The sequence below is a fragment of the Oncorhynchus mykiss genome, chromosome 12 (genome assembly GCF_057628025.1).
Source record: "Oncorhynchus mykiss isolate SJ-2025 chromosome 12, ASM5762802v1, whole genome shotgun sequence".
NCBI classification, from domain to species: Eukaryota; Metazoa; Chordata; class Actinopteri; order Salmoniformes; family Salmonidae; genus Oncorhynchus; species Oncorhynchus mykiss.
The window spans coordinates 13,860,807-13,880,052 of record NC_143033.1 but is presented as its reverse complement, the minus strand read 5'-3'; the positions used below and the strand labels follow the sequence as shown (position 1 = coordinate 13,880,052).

General features: G+C 43.4%; 1 protein-coding gene across 4 annotated transcripts in view; it reads left to right on the top strand.

Moving 5' to 3' along the window:
• Positions 1-19,246, top strand: part of LOC110536788 (rab GTPase-activating protein 1) — a 212,942-nt gene that overhangs the window by 144,481 nt on the left and 49,215 nt on the right. For all 4 annotated transcript variants that reach the window (XR_016484882.1, XR_016484881.1, XM_036936954.2 and 1 more), the window contains one exon: positions 16,536-16,649. Coding sequence is in view for 2 of the 4 variants with exons in the window: in XM_036936954.2 (XP_036792849.2) it covers positions 16,536-16,649 (114 nt within the window). In the remaining 2 variants the exon portion in view is untranslated. The remainder of the gene's footprint in view (positions 1-16,535; positions 16,650-19,246) is intronic.

The following is a 19,246-nucleotide window of genomic DNA, read 5'->3' as shown; positions in this document are numbered from 1 at the left end:
AACTAATATAGACCCGTTCAGGCAGAAACTAATATAGACCCGTTCAGGTAGAAACTAATATAGACCTGTTCAGGCTGTAACCGTTCAGGCAGAAACTAATATAGACCCGTTCAGGCTGTAACCGTTCAGGCAGAAACTAATATAGACCCGTTCAGGTAGAAACTAATATAGACCTGTTCAGGCTTTAACCGTTCAGGCAGAAACTAATATAGACCCGTTCAGGTAGAAACTAATATAGACCCGTTCAGGTAGACACTAATATAGACCCGTTCAGGCTGTAACCGTTCAGGTAGAAACTAATATAGACCCGTTCAGGCAGAAACTAATATAGACCTGTTCAGGCAGAAACTAATATAGACCCGTTCCGGTTAGAAATTAATATAGACCCGTTCAGGTAGAAACTAATATAGACCCGTTCAGGTAGAAACTAATATAGACCCGTTCAGGCAGAAACTAATATAGACCTGTTCAGGCAGAAACTAATATAGACCCGTTCCGGTTAGAAATTAATATAGACCCGTTCAGGTAGAAACTAATATAGACCCGTTCAGGCAGAAACTAATATAGACCCGTTCAGGTAGAAACTAATATAGACCCGTTCAGGCTTTAACCGTTCAGGTAGAAACTAATATAGACCCGTTCAGGTAGAAACTAATATAGACCCATTCAGGCTGTAACCGTTCAGGCAGAAACTAATATAGACCCGTTCAGGTAGAAACTAATATAGACCCGTTCAGGCAGTAACTAATATAGACCCGTTCAGGCAGTAACTAATATAGACCCGTTCAGGCTGTAACCGTTCAGGTAGAAACTAATATAGACCCGTTCAGGTAGAAACTAATATAGACCCATTCAGGCTGTAACCGTTCAGGTAGAAACTAATATAGACCCGTTCAGGTAGAAACTAATATAGACCCGTTCAGGCTTTAACCGTTCAGGCAGAAACTAATATAGACCCGTTCAGGCAGTAACTAATATAGACCCGTTCAGGCAGTAACTAATATAGACCCATTCAGGTAGAAACTAATATAGACCTGTTCAGGCAGAAACTAATATAGACCCGTTCAGGCTGTAACCGTTCAGGCAGAAACTAATATAGACCCGTTCAGGCTTTATCCGTTCAGGTAGAAACGAATATAGACCTGTTCAGGCTGTAACCGTTCAGGCAGAAACTAATATAGACCCGTTCAGGCTGTAACCGTTCAGGTAGAAACTAATATAGACCCATTCAGGTAGAAACTAATATAGACCCGTTCAGGTAGAAACTAATATAGACCCGTTCAGGCAGTAACTAATATAGACCCGTTCAGGTAGAAACTAATATAGACCCGTTCAGGTAGAAACTAATATAGACCCGTTCAGGTAGAAACGAATATAGACCCGTTCAGGTAGAAACTAATATAGACCCGTTCAGGCTGTAACCGTTCAGGTAGAAACTAATATAGACCCGTTCAGGCAGTAACTAATATAGACCCGTTCAGGTAGAAACTAATATAGACCCGTTCAGGCAGTAATTAATATAGACCTGTTCAGGCTGTAACCGTTCAGGTAGAAACTAATATAGACCCGTTCAGGCAGTAACTAATATAGACCCGTTCAGGCAGTAACTAATATAGACCCGTTCAGGTAGAAACTAATATAGACCCGTTCAGGTAGAAACTAATATAGACCCGTTCAGGTAGAAACTAATATAGACCCGTTCAGGTAGAAACTAATATAGACCCGTTCAGGCTGTAACCGTTCAGGTAGAAACTAATATAGACCCGTTCAGGCAGTAACTAATATAGACCCGTTCAGGCAGAAACTAATATAGACCCGTTCAGGCTTTAACCGTTCAGGCAGAAACTAATATAGACCCGTTCAGGCAGAAACTAATATAGACCCGTTCAGGCTTTAACCGTTCAGGCAGAAACTAATATAGACCCGTTCAGGTAGAAACTAATATAGACCCGTTCAGGCAGAAACTAATATAGACCCGTTCAGGCTGTAACCGTTCAGGTAGAAACTAATATAGACCCGTTCAGGCAGTAACTAATATAGACCCGTTCAGGTAGAAACTAATATAGACCCGTTCAGGCAGTAATTAATATAGACCCGTTCAGGTAGAAACTAATATAGACCCGTTCAGGTAGAAACTAATATAGACCCGTTCAGGCTGTAACTAATATAGACCCGTTCAGGCAGAAACTAATATAGACCCGTTCAGGCTTTAACCGTTCAGGTAGAAACGAATATAGAACCGTTCAGGCAGAAACTAATATAGACCCGTTCAGGCTTTAACCGTTCAGGCAGAAACTAATATAGACCCGTTCAGGCAGAAACTAATATAGACCCGTTCAGGCTTTAACCGTTCAGGCAGAAACTAATATAGACCCGTTCAGGCTGTAACCGTTCAGGTAGAAACTAATATAGACCTGTTCAGGCAGAAACTAATATAGACCCGTTCAGGCTTTAACCGTTCAGGTAGAAACGAATATAGACCCGTTCAGGTAGAAACGAATATAGACCTGTTCAGGCTGTAACCGTTCAGGCAGAAACTAATATAGACCCGTTCAGGCTGTAACCGTTCAGGTAGAAACTAATATAGACCCGTTCAGGTAGAAACTAATATAGACCCGTTCAGACAGAAAATAATATTGACCCGTTCAGGCTGTAACCGTTCAGGCAGAAACTAATATAGACCCGTTCAGGCTGTAACCGTTCAGGTAGAAACTAATATAGACCCGTTCAGGCAGAAACTAATATAGACCCGTTCAGGCTGTAACCGTTCAGGTAGAAACTAATATAGACCCGTTCAGGCAGAAACTAATATAGACCTGTTCAGGTAGTAACTAATATAGACCCGTTCAGGCAGAAACTAATATAGACCCGTTCAGGCAGAACTAATATAGACCCGTTCAGGTAGAAACTAATATAGACCCGTTCAGGCTGTAACCGTTCAGGTAGAAACTAATATAGACCCGTTCAGGCAGAAACTAATATAGACCCGTTCAGGCTTCAACCGTTCAGGCAGAAACTAATATAGACCCGTTCAGGCTTCAACCGTTCAGGCAGAAACTAATGTAGACCCGTTCAGGCAGAAACTAATATAGACCCGTTCAGGCAGAAACTAATATAGACCCGTTCAGGTAGAAACTAATATAGACCCGTTCAGGCAGAAACTAATATAGACCCGTTCAGGCAGAAACTAATATAGACCCGTTCAGGCAGTAACTAATATAGACCCGTTCAGGCAGAAACTAATATAGACCCGTTCAGGCAGTAACTAATATAGACCCGTTCAGGCAGAAACTAATATAGGCCTGTTCAGGCTTTAACCATTCAGGTAGAAACTAATATAGACCCGTTCAGGCTTCAACCGTTCAGGCAGAAACTAATATATACCCGTTCAGGCAGAAACTAATATAGACCCGTTCAGGCAGAAACTAATATAGACCCGTTCAGGTAGAAACTAATATAGACCCGTTCAGGCAGAAACTAATATAGACCCGTTCAGGCAGAAACTAATATAGACCCGTTCAGGCAGTAACTAATATAGACCCGTTCAGGCAGAAACTAATATAGGCCTGTTCAGGCTTTAACCGTTCAGGTAGAAACCAATATAGACCCGTTCAGGCTGTAACCATTCAGGTAGAAACTAATAAAGACCCGTTCAGGCTTTAACCGTTCAGGTAGAAACTAATATAGACCCGTTCAGGCAGAAACTAATATAGGCCCGTTCAGGCTGTAACCGTTCAGGTAGAAACTAATATAGACCCGTTCAGGCAGAAACTAATATAGACCCGTTCAGGCAGTAACTAATATAGACCTGTTCAGGTAGAAACCAATATAGACCCGTTCAGGTAGAAACTAATATAGACCCATTCAGGCTGTAACCATTCAGGCAGAAACTAATATAGACCCGTTCAGGCTGTAACCGTTCAGGTAGAAACTAATATAGACCCGTTCAGGCAGTAACTAATATAGACCCGTTCAGGCAGTAACTAATATAGACCCGTTCAGGCAGAAACTAATATAGGCCTGTTCAGGCTTTAACCGTTCAGGTAGAAACTAATATAGACCCGTTCAGGCAGAAACTAATATAGACCCGTTCAGGTAGAAACTAATATAGACCCGTTCAGGCTTTAACCGTTCAGGCAGAAACTAATATAGACCCGTTCAGGCTGTAACCATTCAGGTAGAAACCAATATAGACCCGTTCAGGCAGAAACTAATATAGACCCGTTCAGGTAGAAACTAATATAGACCCGTTCAGGCTGTAACCGTTCAGGCAGAAACTAATATAGACCCGTTCAGGCTTTAACCGTTCAGGCAGAAACTAATATAGACCCGTTCAGGTAGAAACTAATATAGACCCGTTCAGGCTGTAACCGTTCAGACAGAAACTAATATAGACCCGTTCAGGTAGAAACTAATATAGACCCGTTCAGGCTGTAACCGTTCAGGCAGAAACTAATATAGACCCGTTCAGGCAGAAACTAATATAGACCCGTTCAGGTAGAAACTAATATAGACCCGTTCAGGCTTTAACCGTTCAGGCAGAAACTAATATAGACCCGTTCAGGCTGTAACCATTCAGGCAGAAACTACCTGTTCAGGTAGAAACCAATATAGACCCGTTCAGGTAGAAACTAATATAGACCCGTTCAGGTAGAAAATAATATAGACCCATTCAGGCTGTAACCGTTCAGGCAGAAACTAATATAGACCCATTCAGGCTGTAACCGTTCAGGCAGAAAATAATATTGACCCGTTCAGGCTGTAACCGTTCAGGCAGAAAATAATATAGACCCATTCAGGCTGTAACCGTTCAGGCAGAAACTAATATAGACCCATTCAGGCTGTAACCGTTCAGGTAGAAACTAATATAGACCCGTTCAGGCAGAAACTAATATAGACCCGTTCAGGCTGTATCCGTTCAGGTAGAAACCAATATAGACCCGTTCAGGTAGAAACTAATATAGCATAGCATCAACACAGATAAACTGAGGTGAAAAATTGAAGAAAAGTGAAGTGTTGGGACCAGGAATGTGGACAATAGGAATGTAGGCTACTGTGTTACTGTAGTTATAGCTATTGCATAGTGCAGGCAACAGAGAGCTAGCTATGGCCACATTACTTACTCAAACCCTTACGTTGGCGCCATTTCTCCTGCCAGTGAACAGGTGTTCACGAGTTGTTCGCCACGGAATTAAATGCCTGCTATTGTCATCAGACCCTGCAACAGTTTGAACAAAAGCCTTGGTATTTACAACAAGTAGCTAGCTAGTTAATTAGGCTAAAGTTAAATATGAAGTGGTCGCTCAACAGCAAGTAACTAACGTTACTGTTCGAACAGTTAGAACTTCTACTCCTACTAGCTAGCTAAAAGCAAAGCAGGCATCAAGCTGCAAATCTGTTTTCAAATCTGTGTGATGAAACGATCCTTTTAAAGAGAACAAAAACGACTAACATTTTAACACCAGCACAGAAGCTTCTCTATTCGCCATCTTCCAAGAGTTCTAGCTATCAAAACTTGCAGCTCCCCTCTTCCAATGTGAAATTTCCAAAAATTGTGCTGCAAATTATACAAGGTGAAAAGCTGAAATTAGTATAAAGTCCTGGCATTTAAAACATACTAGATTTTTGAAAATTCACATTCGCATTTTCTAACGACTTTCGCAAAACTAAGATATTGTATTGTTTCCCGCTATTCATTGATTTCGGTAGTGCATCGCCATATCTAATTGATCAACTGATTATCAGCTGTTTTCAAAGCCAAAATTAGTATGACATCCGGGCATTTAACGTATACTTGATTTATTGCATACTCAAACGGCCTACTATTGAGAACGGAAGTATGGGTATTCGAACACTGTTAAAATTAGTTTCATCTGCTGACCACACACACTGTTTAATATTACTCATGTGAACAGTGTGAGTACCATTGTGAGTACATGATGTAGACATAATATAGACCCGTTCAGGCAGAAACTAATATAGACCCGTTCAGGCTGTAACCGTTCAGGTAGAAACTAATATAGACCCGTTCAGGCAGTAACTAATATAGACCCGTTCAGGTAGAAACTAATATAGACCCGTTCAGGCAGTAATTAATATAGACCCGTTCAGGTAGAAACTAATATAGACCCGTTCAGGTAGAAACTAATATAGACCCGTTCAGGCTGTAACTAATATAGACCCGTTCAGGCAGAAACTAATATAGACCCGTTCAGGCTTTAACCGTTCAGGTAGAAACGAATATAGAACCGTTCAGGCAGAAACTAATATAGACCCGTTCAGGCTTTAACCGTTCAGGCAGAAACTAATATAGACCCGTTCAGGCAGAAACTAATATAGACCCGTTCAGGCTTTAACCGTTCAGGCAGAAACTAATATAGACCCGTTCAGGCTGTAACCGTTCAGGTAGAAACTAATATAGACCTGTTCAGGCAGAAACTAATATAGACCCGTTCAGGCTTTAACCGTTCAGGTAGAAACGAATATAGACCCGTTCAGGTAGAAACGAATATAGACCTGTTCAGGCTGTAACCGTTCAGGCAGAAACTAATATAGACCCGTTCAGGCTGTAACCGTTCAGGTAGAAACTAATATAGACCCGTTCAGGTAGAAACTAATATAGACCCGTTCAGACAGAAAATAATATTGACCCGTTCAGGCTGTAACCGTTCAGGCAGAAACTAATATAGACCCGTTCAGGCTGTAACCGTTCAGGTAGAAACTAATATAGACCCGTTCAGGCAGAAACTAATATAGACCCGTTCAGGCTGTAACCGTTCAGGTAGAAACTAATATAGACCCGTTCAGGCAGAAACTAATATAGACCTGTTCAGGTAGTAACTAATATAGACCCGTTCAGGCAGAAACTAATATAGACCCGTTCAGGCAGAACTAATATAGACCCGTTCAGGTAGAAACTAATATAGACCCGTTCAGGCTGTAACCGTTCAGTTAGAAACTAATATAGACCCGTTCAGGCAGAAACTAATATAGACCCGTTCAGGCTTCAACCGTTCAGGCAGAAACTAATATAGACCCGTTCAGGCTTCAACCGTTCAGGCAGAAACTAATGTAGACCCGTTCAGGCAGAAACTAATATAGACCCGTTCAGGCAGAAACTAATATAGACCCGTTCAGGTAGAAACTAATATAGACCCGTTCAGGCAGAAACTAATATAGACCCGTTCAGGCAGAAACTAATATAGACCCGTTCAGGCAGTAACTAATATAGACCCGTTCAGGCAGAAACTAATATAGACCCGTTCAGGCAGTAACTAATATAGACCCGTTCAGGCAGAAACTAATATAGGCCTGTTCAGGCTTTAACCATTCAGGTAGAAACTAATATAGACCCGTTCAGGCTTCAACCGTTCAGGCAGAAACTAATATATACCCGTTCAGGCAGAAACTAATATAGACCCGTTCAGGCAGAAACTAATATAGACCCGTTCAGGTAGAAACTAATATAGACCCGTTCAGGCAGAAACTAATATAGACCCGTTCAGGCAGAAACTAATATAGACCCGTTCAGGCAGTAACTAATATAGACCCGTTCAGGCAGAAACTAATATAGGCCTGTTCAGGCTTTAACCGTTCAGGTAGAAACCAATATAGACCCGTTCAGGCTGTAACCATTCAGGTAGAAACTAATAAAGACCCGTTCAGGCTTTAACCGTTCAGGTAGAAACTAATATAGACCCGTTCAGGCAGAAACTAATATAGGCCCGTTCAGGCTGTAACCGTTCAGGTAGAAACTAATATAGACCCGTTCAGGCAGAAACTAATATAGACCCGTTCAGGCAGTAACTAATATAGACCTGTTCAGGTAGAAACCAATATAGACCCGTTCAGGTAGAAACTAATATAGACCCATTCAGGCTGTAACCATTCAGGCAGAAACTAATATAGACCCGTTCAGGCTGTAACCGTTCAGGTAGAAACTAATATAGACCCGTTCAGGCAGTAACTAATATAGACCCGTTCAGGCAGTAACTAATATAGACCCGTTCAGGCAGAAACTAATATAGGCCTGTTCAGGCTTTAACCGTTCAGGTAGAAACTAATATAGACCCGTTCAGGCAGAAACTAATATAGACCCGTTCAGGTAGAAACTAATATAGACCCGTTCAGGCTTTAACCGTTCAGGCAGAAACTAATATAGACCCGTTCAGGCTGTAACCATTCAGGTAGAAACCAATATAGACCCGTTCAGGCAGAAACTAATATAGACCCGTTCAGGTAGAAACTAATATAGACCCGTTCAGGCTGTAACCGTTCAGGCAGAAACTAATATAGACCCGTTCAGGCTTTAACCGTTCAGGCAGAAACTAATATAGACCCGTTCAGGTAGAAACTAATATAGACCCGTTCAGGCTGTAACCGTTCAGACAGAAACTAATATAGACCCGTTCAGGTAGAAACTAATATAGACCCGTTCAGGCTGTAACCGTTCAGGCAGAAACTAATATAGACCCGTTCAGGCAGAAACTAATATAGACCCGTTCAGGTAGAAACTAATATAGACCCGTTCAGGCTTTAACCGTTCAGGCAGAAACTAATATAGACCCGTTCAGGCTGTAACCATTCAGGCAGAAACTACCTGTTCAGGTAGAAACCAATATAGACCCGTTCAGGTAGAAACTAATATAGACCCGTTCAGGTAGAAAATAATATAGACCCATTCAGGCTGTAACCGTTCAGGCAGAAACTAATATAGACCCATTCAGGCTGTAACCGTTCAGGCAGAAAATAATATTGACCCGTTCAGGCTGTAACCGTTCAGGCAGAAAATAATATAGACCCATTCAGGCTGTAACCGTTCAGGCAGAAACTAATATAGACCCATTCAGGCTGTAACCGTTCAGGTAGAAACTAATATAGACCCGTTCAGGCAGAAACTAATATAGACCCGTTCAGGCTGTATCCGTTCAGGTAGAAACCAATATAGACCCGTTCAGGTAGAAACTAATATAGCATAGCATCAACACAGATAAACTGAGGTGAAAAATTGAAGAAAAGTGAAGTGTTGGGACCAGGAATGTGGACAATAGGAATGTAGGCTACTGTGTTACTGTAGTTATAGCTATTGCATAGTGCAGGCAACAGAGAGCTAGCTATGGCCACATTACTTACTCAAACCCTTACGTTGGCGCCATTTCTCCTGCCAGTGAACAGGTGTTCACGAGTTGTTCGCCACGGAATTAAATGCCTGCTATTGTCATCAGACCCTGCAACAGTTTGAACAAAAGCCTTGGTATTTACAACAAGTAGCTAGCTAGTTAATTAGGCTAAAGTTAAATATGAAGTGGTCGCTCAACAGCAAGTAACTAACGTTACTGTTCGAACAGTTAGAACTTCTACTCCTACTAGCTAGCTAAAAGCAAAGCAGGCATCAAGCTGCAAATCTGTTTTCAAATCTGTGTGATGAAACGATCCTTTTAAAGAGAACAAAAACGACTAACATTTTAACACCACCACAGAAGCTTCTCTATTCGCCATCTTCCAAGAGTTCTAGCTATCAAAACTTGCAGCTCCCCTCTTCCAATGTGAAATTTCCAAAAATTGTGCTGCAAATTATACAAGGTGAAAAGCTGAAATTAGTATAAAATCCTGGCATTTAAAACATACTAGATTTTTGAAAATTCACATTCGCATTTTCTAACGACTTTCGCAAAACTAAGATATTGTATTGTTTCCCGCTATTCATTGATTTCGGTAGTGCATCGCCATATCTAATTGATCAACTGATTATCAGCTGTTTTCAAAGCCAAAATTAGTATGACATCCGGGCATTTAACGTATACTTGATTTATTGCATACTCAAACGGCCTACTATTGAGAACGGAAGTATGGGTATTCGAACACTGTTAAAATTAGTTTCATCTGCTGACCACACACACTGTTTAATATTACTCATGTGAACAGTGTGAGTACCATTGTGAGTACATGAGTACCATTGAGTACATTCCTTGGTAAAATGCAGCTGTTTTTATTTCAATATCAAATCATTTCTGGGTAACAATTAAGAACCTTACTGTGATTTTGTTTTCAATTAAAATGGTCAAAAATAAACAAAAATAGCTTCTCAGCAAAGAGAAATTTCTCAAGCTAGGACTTTTCTGGGAGAGGTATGAGTGGGGAGGGGATACTGGAAACTTGCTGTTATTGGCAGAGAGATTTGGAACTCTCCTAGCCAACCAAAACAGGCTGAAATGTCACGTGTTCTCTTCAAACAGCTCTTACACTAAAAGGGCATGATCATTTTCACAATTTCACAGCATCATTACAATCTCATAGTGTGGAAATATATATAAAACACAGGAAAATCATGTTTTTGACTGCACTGGGCCTTTTAATAGTTGTATTTTCTTGGTTAATATGCACCACCACCTCACTTTCTTTCTTTCCTCGTCTCTCTCTCTTTATCTGTCTCTATATTGCTCCCTAAGGCAAGTTTGCAGCCCATGTGATTATAGGGGCTGAGTTCGCAAACAGAAAGCTTTGAGGGAGCAGAAATGATACACCCTCCAGCGATGGGACTGGTAGCAATAAAATGCTTGATAAGTGCATCATAAGCATGCTTTTAAACAGCTCTTTGTTCTGGGGTTTTGCTGGTTTTAAAAATGTCAAATCCTCCTGTGACACCGGTCCCATACACAGGGTACAGAGGTTGGTAATAGCTGACACACACACACAAACACACACACACACAGTCTTGCACAATTAACCTTGTGGGAACAGTCCCATTCAAAATCTTGTTAAGCCTAACCTTAACCCTAACTTTAACCCAATAACCTAACCATAGCCCTAAACCTAATCCTAGCTCCTAACCCTAAAACTAACCCTAAAACTAACCCTAGATCCTAACCCTAAAACTAACCCTAGCTCCTAACCCTAAAACTAACCCTAGCTCCTAACCCTAAACCTAACCCTAGCTCCTAACCCTCAAACTAACCCTAGCTCCTAACGCTCAAAATAACCCTAGCTCCTCACCCTAAAACTAACTCCTAAAACTAACCCTAGCTCCTAACCCTCAAACTAAACCCTAGCTCCTAACCCTCAAACTAAACACTAGCTCCTAACCCTCAAACTAACCCTAGCTCCTAACCCTAGCTCCTAACCCTCAAACTAAATCCTAGCTCCTAAACCTCAAACTAAACCCTAGCTCCTCACCCTCAAACTAACCCTAGATCCTAACCCTCAAACTAAACCCTAGCTCCTCACCCTCAAACTAAACCCTAGCTCCTCACCCTCAAACTAAACCCTAGTTCCTCACCCTAACCCTTAATGTAATTCTAACACTAATTCTAACCTTAACCCTAAACCTCCTAGAAATAGCATTTTACCTTGTGGGGACCAACAAAATGTCCCCAGTTGGTCCAATTTTTGTTTGTTTACTATTCTTGTGGGGACATCTAGTCCCCAGATGAATAGTTAAACATGTCCACACACCACAGGTCATTAGTATGGTTCAGCCACCGTGTTTCATTGTGATTTTAATAAGGCTGTTGTTAGTGGTGAGCAGCTCCATGCTCACTGCCATGTTTATTTCCTCAGTAATGACTACTGGTTGATGAACCTGTAATGGATACCATGGTAGATGTACAGTATTATGAGTTGCATGGATGTATGTATATGACTGTGTCTCTCTGCCTTCATATGACCTTGTGTAACATTAGGGCCTCTTTCTGTGTACTGTATAATGAGAAGTAAGGTTTGGCTGTATAACAGTCACATGTATTTCTCCAGACTTCATACGAGGCTGAGCTCACAGAAAAGCTAAACGCGTGTTCTCATAAACTTGAGCATGCGACTTAGTTCCAATCGCAACTCGCCGTGGTTACGTCACGCGCCGTGGTTACGTCACGCGCCGTGGTTATGTCACGCGCCGTGGTTACGTTACGTGGCCCTGTTGTCATATGATGACCAGTGGTTTCTCATTGTCAGATGTGGTTAGTTCCTCCAGGGTTTCTGTCATATAGCCATGTAAAAAGAAAAGATACCCACACAGTGTTAAAGGCTCACGCTGTTTTATTGTGCCTTTCCAGCCAAAGATCTTCTTCTGGGGTCAACATGTTGGTCCCATGTGAATGTACTGTTCACTACATTATCATTTTTAAACTAGCCATAACAGGCCATTCAGCAGACGCTTTTATCCAACGAGACTTACAGTAGTACAGTACAGAGTGTATACATTTTTACATGTGACCCCAGCAGGAATTGAACCCACACGACCCTAGCGTTGCTAGCACCACACTCTTACCAACTGAGCCACACAGGACCACAGCTGTGGGGGGTAACTGGGCCAGAATAAGCCCCTGCTGTGATAGTGACCTAACATTCCCTGAGTCTGCTTTTACACCACGGGACGGCCAGTTGTGACATTTGAGAAGTTTTTGTTTTGTTTGTTTTGGTCAAGTGACAGAGAGAGACATAGAGACATGGAGAGACATACAGACAGAGAGACATACCGAGAGAGAGAGACATACCGAGAGAGAGAGACATACCGAGAGACAGACCGAGAGAGAGACAGACCGAGAGAGACAGACAGACATGGAGAGAGAGAGAGACAGGCTAGGTTACGTCAGAAATCCCTATAATTGGTTGATAGAGCAGATGTAGCAGTACACACCCCTCCAACTCTCCAGTCATCCCCCTCTCTTCTCATCCTCTACTGCGAGGACAAGGGGTATGGAAAAGTTGATTCTTCTGCACCAATGAGGATGGTTCCGTGCCAATGTTTTGTTTTTGAAGCTCTTGTCACTGTACAGAAGCTGAGACCTCTTTCTCTCTCTTTCTCTTTCTCTCTCATGTCAATGAACTCTGTAATGATGGGTCTTACTTTAGACAAAGAGCCCTGGCTTGTTTTTGGACATTCTCCAGGTCATCCTGGGGTGTTGTACAGACACCAACCAGCACCAGAGGTTACTGAACAGGGATGCATCCACACAGAGCTGTAGGAGAGAACCCTGGGTCTCCATCTGGATCTATGTGGCTGGAGACAGACCCTGGCACTGGGCCCAGCACTGCTCTCTGGCTGTCGAAGACACTGTGTCTCAGCCCCTTTCTCAGCTGAGCCAGCCTCAGCCCCTGCCTGTCAGATGTGTTGTGTGTACACATCTCAGATATGCTGCGTTCTGGGTGCCTTCCCTCTCTCCAATCCCCCCTTGTCTCCCCCTCTCTCCTCTCCCAGAGAGTCAGACAAACAAACAGAGAGGCTGCATCCAGCCTGAACAGACAGGGGGAACACTCTGTACCATGCTCTGACAGTCTGGCTGACTGGGAGGGACATGCTCTGACAGTCTGGCTGACTGGGAGGGACATGCTCTGACAGTCTGGCTGAATGGGAGGGACATGCTCTGACTGGGAGGGACATGCTCTGACAGTCTGGCTGACTGGGAGGGACATGCTCTGGCAGTCTGGCTGACTGGGAGGGACATGCTCTGACAGTCTGACTGACTGGGAGGGACATGCTCTGGCAGTCTGACTGCCTGGGAGGGACATGCTCTGGCAGTCTGGCTGACTGGGATGGACATGCTCTGACAGTCTGGCTGAATGGGAGGGACATGCTCTGACTGACTGACTGGCTGACTGGGAGGGACATGAACTGACTGACTAACTGGCTGACTGGGAGGGACATGCTCTGACTGACTGGGAGGGACATAATCTGACTGACTGACTGGCTGACTGGGAGGGACATGATCTGACTGACTGACTGGCTGACTGGGAGGGACATGATCTGACTGACTGGCTGACTGGGAGGGACATGATCTGACTGACTGGCTGACTGGGAGGGACATAATCTGACTGACTGACTGGCTGACTGGGAGGGGCATGCTCTGACTGACTAACTGGCTGACTGGGAGGGACATGCTCTGACTAACTGGCTGACTGGGAGGGACATGCTCTGACTGGCTGACTAGGAGGGACATGCTCTGACTGGCTGACTGGGAGGGACATGATCTGACTGACTGACTGGGAGGGACATAATCTGACTGACTGACTGGCTGACTGGGAGGGACATGATCTGACTGACTGGGAGGGACATGATCTGACTGACTGGCTGACTGGGAGGGACATGCTCTGACTGACTGACTGACTGGGAGGGACATGCTCTGACTGACTGGCTGGGAGGGACATAATCTGACTGACTGACTGGCTGACTGGGAGGGACATGCTCTGACTGACTGGGAGGGACATGCTCTGACTGACTGACTGACTGACTGGGAGGGACATGCTCTGACTGACTGACTGGGAGGGACATGCTCTGACTGACTGGCTGGCTGACTGGGAGGGACATGATCTGACTGACTGACTGGCTGACTGGGAGGGACATGCTCTGACTGACTGACTGGGAGGGACATGATCTGACTGACTGACTGGCTGACTGGGAGGGACATAATCTGACTGACTGACTGGCTGACTGGGAAGGACATGCTCTGACTGACTGACTGGCTGACTGGGAGGGACATGATCTGACTGGCTGACTGGGAGGGACATGATCTGACTGACTGGCTGACTGGGAGGGACATGATCTGACTGGCTGACTGGGAGGGACATGATCTGACTGACTGACTGACTGGGAGGGACATGCTCTGACTGACTGACTGACTGACTGGGAGGGACATGCTCTGACTGACTGACTGGGAGGGACATGCTCTGACTGACTGACTGACTGACTGGGAGGGACATGCTCTGACTGACAGCCTGGGAGGGACATGCTCTGACTGACTGGCTGGGAGGGACATAATCTGACTGACTGACTGGCTGACTGGGAGGGACATGCTCTGACTGACTGACTGGCTGACTGGGAGGGACATGCTCTGACTGACTGGGAGGGACATGCTCTGACTGACTGACTGACTGACTGGGAGGGACATGCTCTGACTGACTGACTGGCTGACTGGGAGGGACATGATCTGACTGACTGACTGGCTGACTGGGAGGGACATGCTCTGACTGACTGACTGGGAGGGACATGATCTGACTGACTGACTGGCTGACTGGGAGGGACATGATCTGACTGACTGAATGGCTGACTGGGAGGGACATGCTCTGACTGACTGACTGGGAGAGACATGATCTGACTGACTGACTGGCTGACTGGGAGGGACATGCTCTTGGGCACCAATGATCTGACTCACTGTCTCAGTAGCTCTGGGGAGAGGGATTTACAATAGAACACTGGCCCCTGGTGGAGCCAGTGAGGAACGATGTTGACTGGTGTGGGTGAATTTGTACTGTTTGCTTTCGCATTCGACAGCCTGTTGGATTCCTCAGGTTTTAACTGAACTTCATGTACAGTAGCAGTGGTTCATTGGGGACGATCTAACTCCAGAAGAACAGCCAATCTCAATGGAATGAACCATATGGACCACTGACTGTTTCCTGTCTCTCTGTCTCTGTCGCTCTCTCTGTCGCTTTCAATTCAATTAGCTTTATTGGCATGACGTAACAATGTACATACTGCCAAAGCTTATTTGGGATTTTTACAATATAAAAATAAATAAAAATGAGAATCAACAGTTGTCAACAGTAGCAACAATAACCAAGGGCCAAAATAACCATACATTCAACAATAACAATAAGCATACAGTAGAGTACATGTGCAGGTTGCTCTCTGCGTTCTCCCCTTCCCTCTTTCTCGCTCTCTGTCTCTCTCTATCTGTCTCTCTCTCTGTCTCTCTCTCTCTCTGCTCTCTCTGTCTCTTTCCCTGTCTCTCTGTCAATTCAATTCAAGGGGCTTTATTAGCATGGGAAGCGTGTTAACATTACCAAGGCAAGTGGAGTAGATAATATACTAATGCCAAATAAACAATAAAAATGAAAAGTAAACATTACACATTCAAAATGTCTTTATTCTTTTGAAACTTCTGTATGTCATATTATGTATATATACAGTGTTGTACTCTACAAATGGTTAAAGTACAAATAGGAAAATAAATAAACAATATGGGTTGGATTTACAATGGTGTTTTTTATTCACTGGTTTTCCTTTTCTTGTGGGAACAGGTCACAAAACTTGCTGCTGTGATGGCACACTGTGGAATTTCACCCAGTAGATATGGGAGTTTATCAAAATCGGGTTTGTTTTCGAATTCTTTGTGGATCTGTGTAATCTGAGGGAAATATGTGTCTCTAATAAGGTCATACATTGGGCAGGAGGTTAGGAAGTGCAGCTCAGTTTCCACCTAATTTTGTGGGCAGTGTGCACAAAGCCTGTCTTCTCTTGAGAGCCATGTCTGCCTACGGCGGCCTTTCTCAATAGCAAGGCTATGCTCACTGAGTCTGTACATAGTCAAACGCTTTCCTTATGTTTGGGTCAGTCACAGTGGTCAGGTATTCTGCCACTGTGTACTCTCTGTTTAGGGCCAAATAGCATTCTAGTTTTTTTTGTTAGTTCTTTCCAATGTGTCAAGTAATTATCTTTTTGTTTTCTCATGATTTGGTTGGGTCTAATTGTGTTTGTCTCTCTCTCTCTCGCTCTCTCTCCCCCTCTCTCCCTCTCTGTGTGTTCTCTTTTCAATGGCTCTCAGGAGTCTCCCCAGGACAGTGCCATCACCAGAGACATTAACAGGACTTTCCCAGCTCACGACTACTTCAAGGACACTGGAGGAGACGGGCAAGACTCACTCTACAAGATCTGCAAGGTGTAGTAGTAGTATGTAGTATCAGTAGTAGTACGCCCCCGCCCCCCCCCCCCCCCCGGGGTATCATAAAACCTTTACATTACTAGGAGAGAGGACTCCACAACCGCTCAAAGATTGGTTGGAATAAGAAGAACTGGAGCCCAAAACCTGGATCTACTTTACAGCAACGCTTGGCTGAGTAGTGAGCACTTCACCGTTGAGTCTACTGTGTTATCATCGACAGACTGGCGCTTCGTTACAGAATCGCTTGTCTGAATAGTGAGCACTACACTGTTGAGTCTAGAGGTCGACCAATTAATCGGCACGACCGATTAATTAGGGCCGATTTCAAGTTTTCATAACAATCGGTAATCTGCATTTTTGGACGCCGATTATGGCCGATTACATTGCACTCCACGAGGAGACTGCGTGGCAGGCTGACCACCTGTTACACGAGTGCAGCAAGGAGCCAAGGTAAGTTGCTAGTGTTAGGTTCTTATTTTTCAGAGTAAATAACTCACGGACACTAGAGAAGCTTTAACCAAGTTTAATTCTTCCCAAAGGGTCTGTACAGCTGTAATTTAGACAACCCAACATTTCTCCCATCACAGATATATATATATATATATCCCAGTCAAGACACTCCTTCTCTCCAATCCTTACATCTTATGGTTCTACAGGAAAAGAGTAACAGGATACTAAACCCTTATTATTCCCTTCAGGGGATCTGACTTCACCTCCTGACCTCAACCCCTCATTCAAATAGTCCACAGATGTCCATTTGTCTCCCCTATATCAACACGTTGCTCTCCTCCCGTCCACCCAACAAATTCCAAAGCCATCTGTCTTTCTACAGAAAACCATTAACTTCTGACATAAAACCCTGTCTTTTTCACCGAATCACAGCCTACTTCGCCAAACGGGCGAAGCTCAAGCACTGTCGCTGCATCAATGTGTACCTAACCATAAACACCAATATGTACCCAACCATAAACACCAATGTGTACCTAACCATAAACACCAATGTGTACCTAACCATAAACACCAATGTGTACCTAACCATAAACACCAATGTGTACCCAACCATAAACACCAATGTGTACCTAACCATAAACACCAATATGTACCTAACCATAAACATCAATGTGTACCTAACCATAAACATCAATGTGTACCTAACCATAAACACCAATATGTACCTAACCATAAACACCAATATGTACCTAACCATAAACACCAATGTGTACCTAACCATAAACACCAATATGTACCTAACCATAAACACCAATGTGTACCTAACCATAAACACCAATATGTACCTAACCATAAACACCAATGTGTACCTAACCATAAACACCAATATGTACCTAACCATAAACACCAATGTGTACCTAACCATAAACACCATTGTGTACCTAACCATTTTTATTTATTTCACCTTTTGTTTAACCAGTTTGGCCAGTTAAGAGCAAGTTCTCATTTACAACTGCGACCTGGCCAAGATAAAGCAAAGCAGTGCGACACAAACAACAACACAGAGTTACACATGGAGTAAACAAACGTACCGTCAATAACACAATAGAAAACGTCTATATACAGTGTGTGTAAATGAGGTAAGATAAGGGAGGTAAGGCAATAAATAGGCCGTAGTGGCGAAATAATTACAATTTAGGAATTAAACACTGGACTGATAGATGTGCAGAAGATTCATGTGCAAGTAGAGATACTGGGGTGCAAAGTAGCAAAAAATAAATAACAATATGGGGATGAGGTGGTTGGATGGGCTATTTACAGATGGGCTATGTACAGGTGCAGTGATCTGTGAGCTGCTCTGACAGCTGATGCATAAAGTTAGTGAGGGAGATATGAGTCTCCAGCTTCAGTAATTTTTTTCAATTCGTTCCAGTCATTGGCAGCAGAGAACTGGAAAGAAAGGCGGCCAATTGAGGAATAGGCTTTGGGGGTGACCAGTGAAATATACCTGCTGGAGCGTGTGCTATGGGTGGGTGCTGCTATGATGACCAGTGAGCTGAGATAAGGTGGGGCTTTACCTAGCAAAGACTTATAGATGACCTGGAGCCAGTGGGTTTGGCAAAGAATATGAAGTGAGGGCCAGCCAACGAGAGCATACAGGTCGCAGTGGTGGGTGGTATATGGGGCTTTGGTGAGAACGGATGGCACTGTGATAGACTACATCCAATTTAACTCGTATTTCTGTGTGTTTATTATAATTAAGTATGATTTGATATTTGATAGAGCAGTCTGACTGAGCGGTGGTAGGCAGCAGCAGGCTCGTAAGCATTCATTCAAACTTTACTGCGTTTGCCAGCAGCTCTTAGCAATGCTTGACTCACAGCGCTGTTTATGACTTATCAACTCCTGAGATTAGGCTGGCAATACTAAAGTGCCTATAAGAACATCCAATAGTCAAAGGTATATGAAATACAAATGGTATAGAGAAAAATAGTCCTATAATAACTACAACCTAAAACTTAATAACTGAGAATATTGAAGAACTGGGAATATTGAACCACCAGCTTTCAAATGTTCTCATGTTCCGAACAAGGAATTTAAACGTTAGCTTTTTTACATGGCACATATTACAGCAACACTTGGCT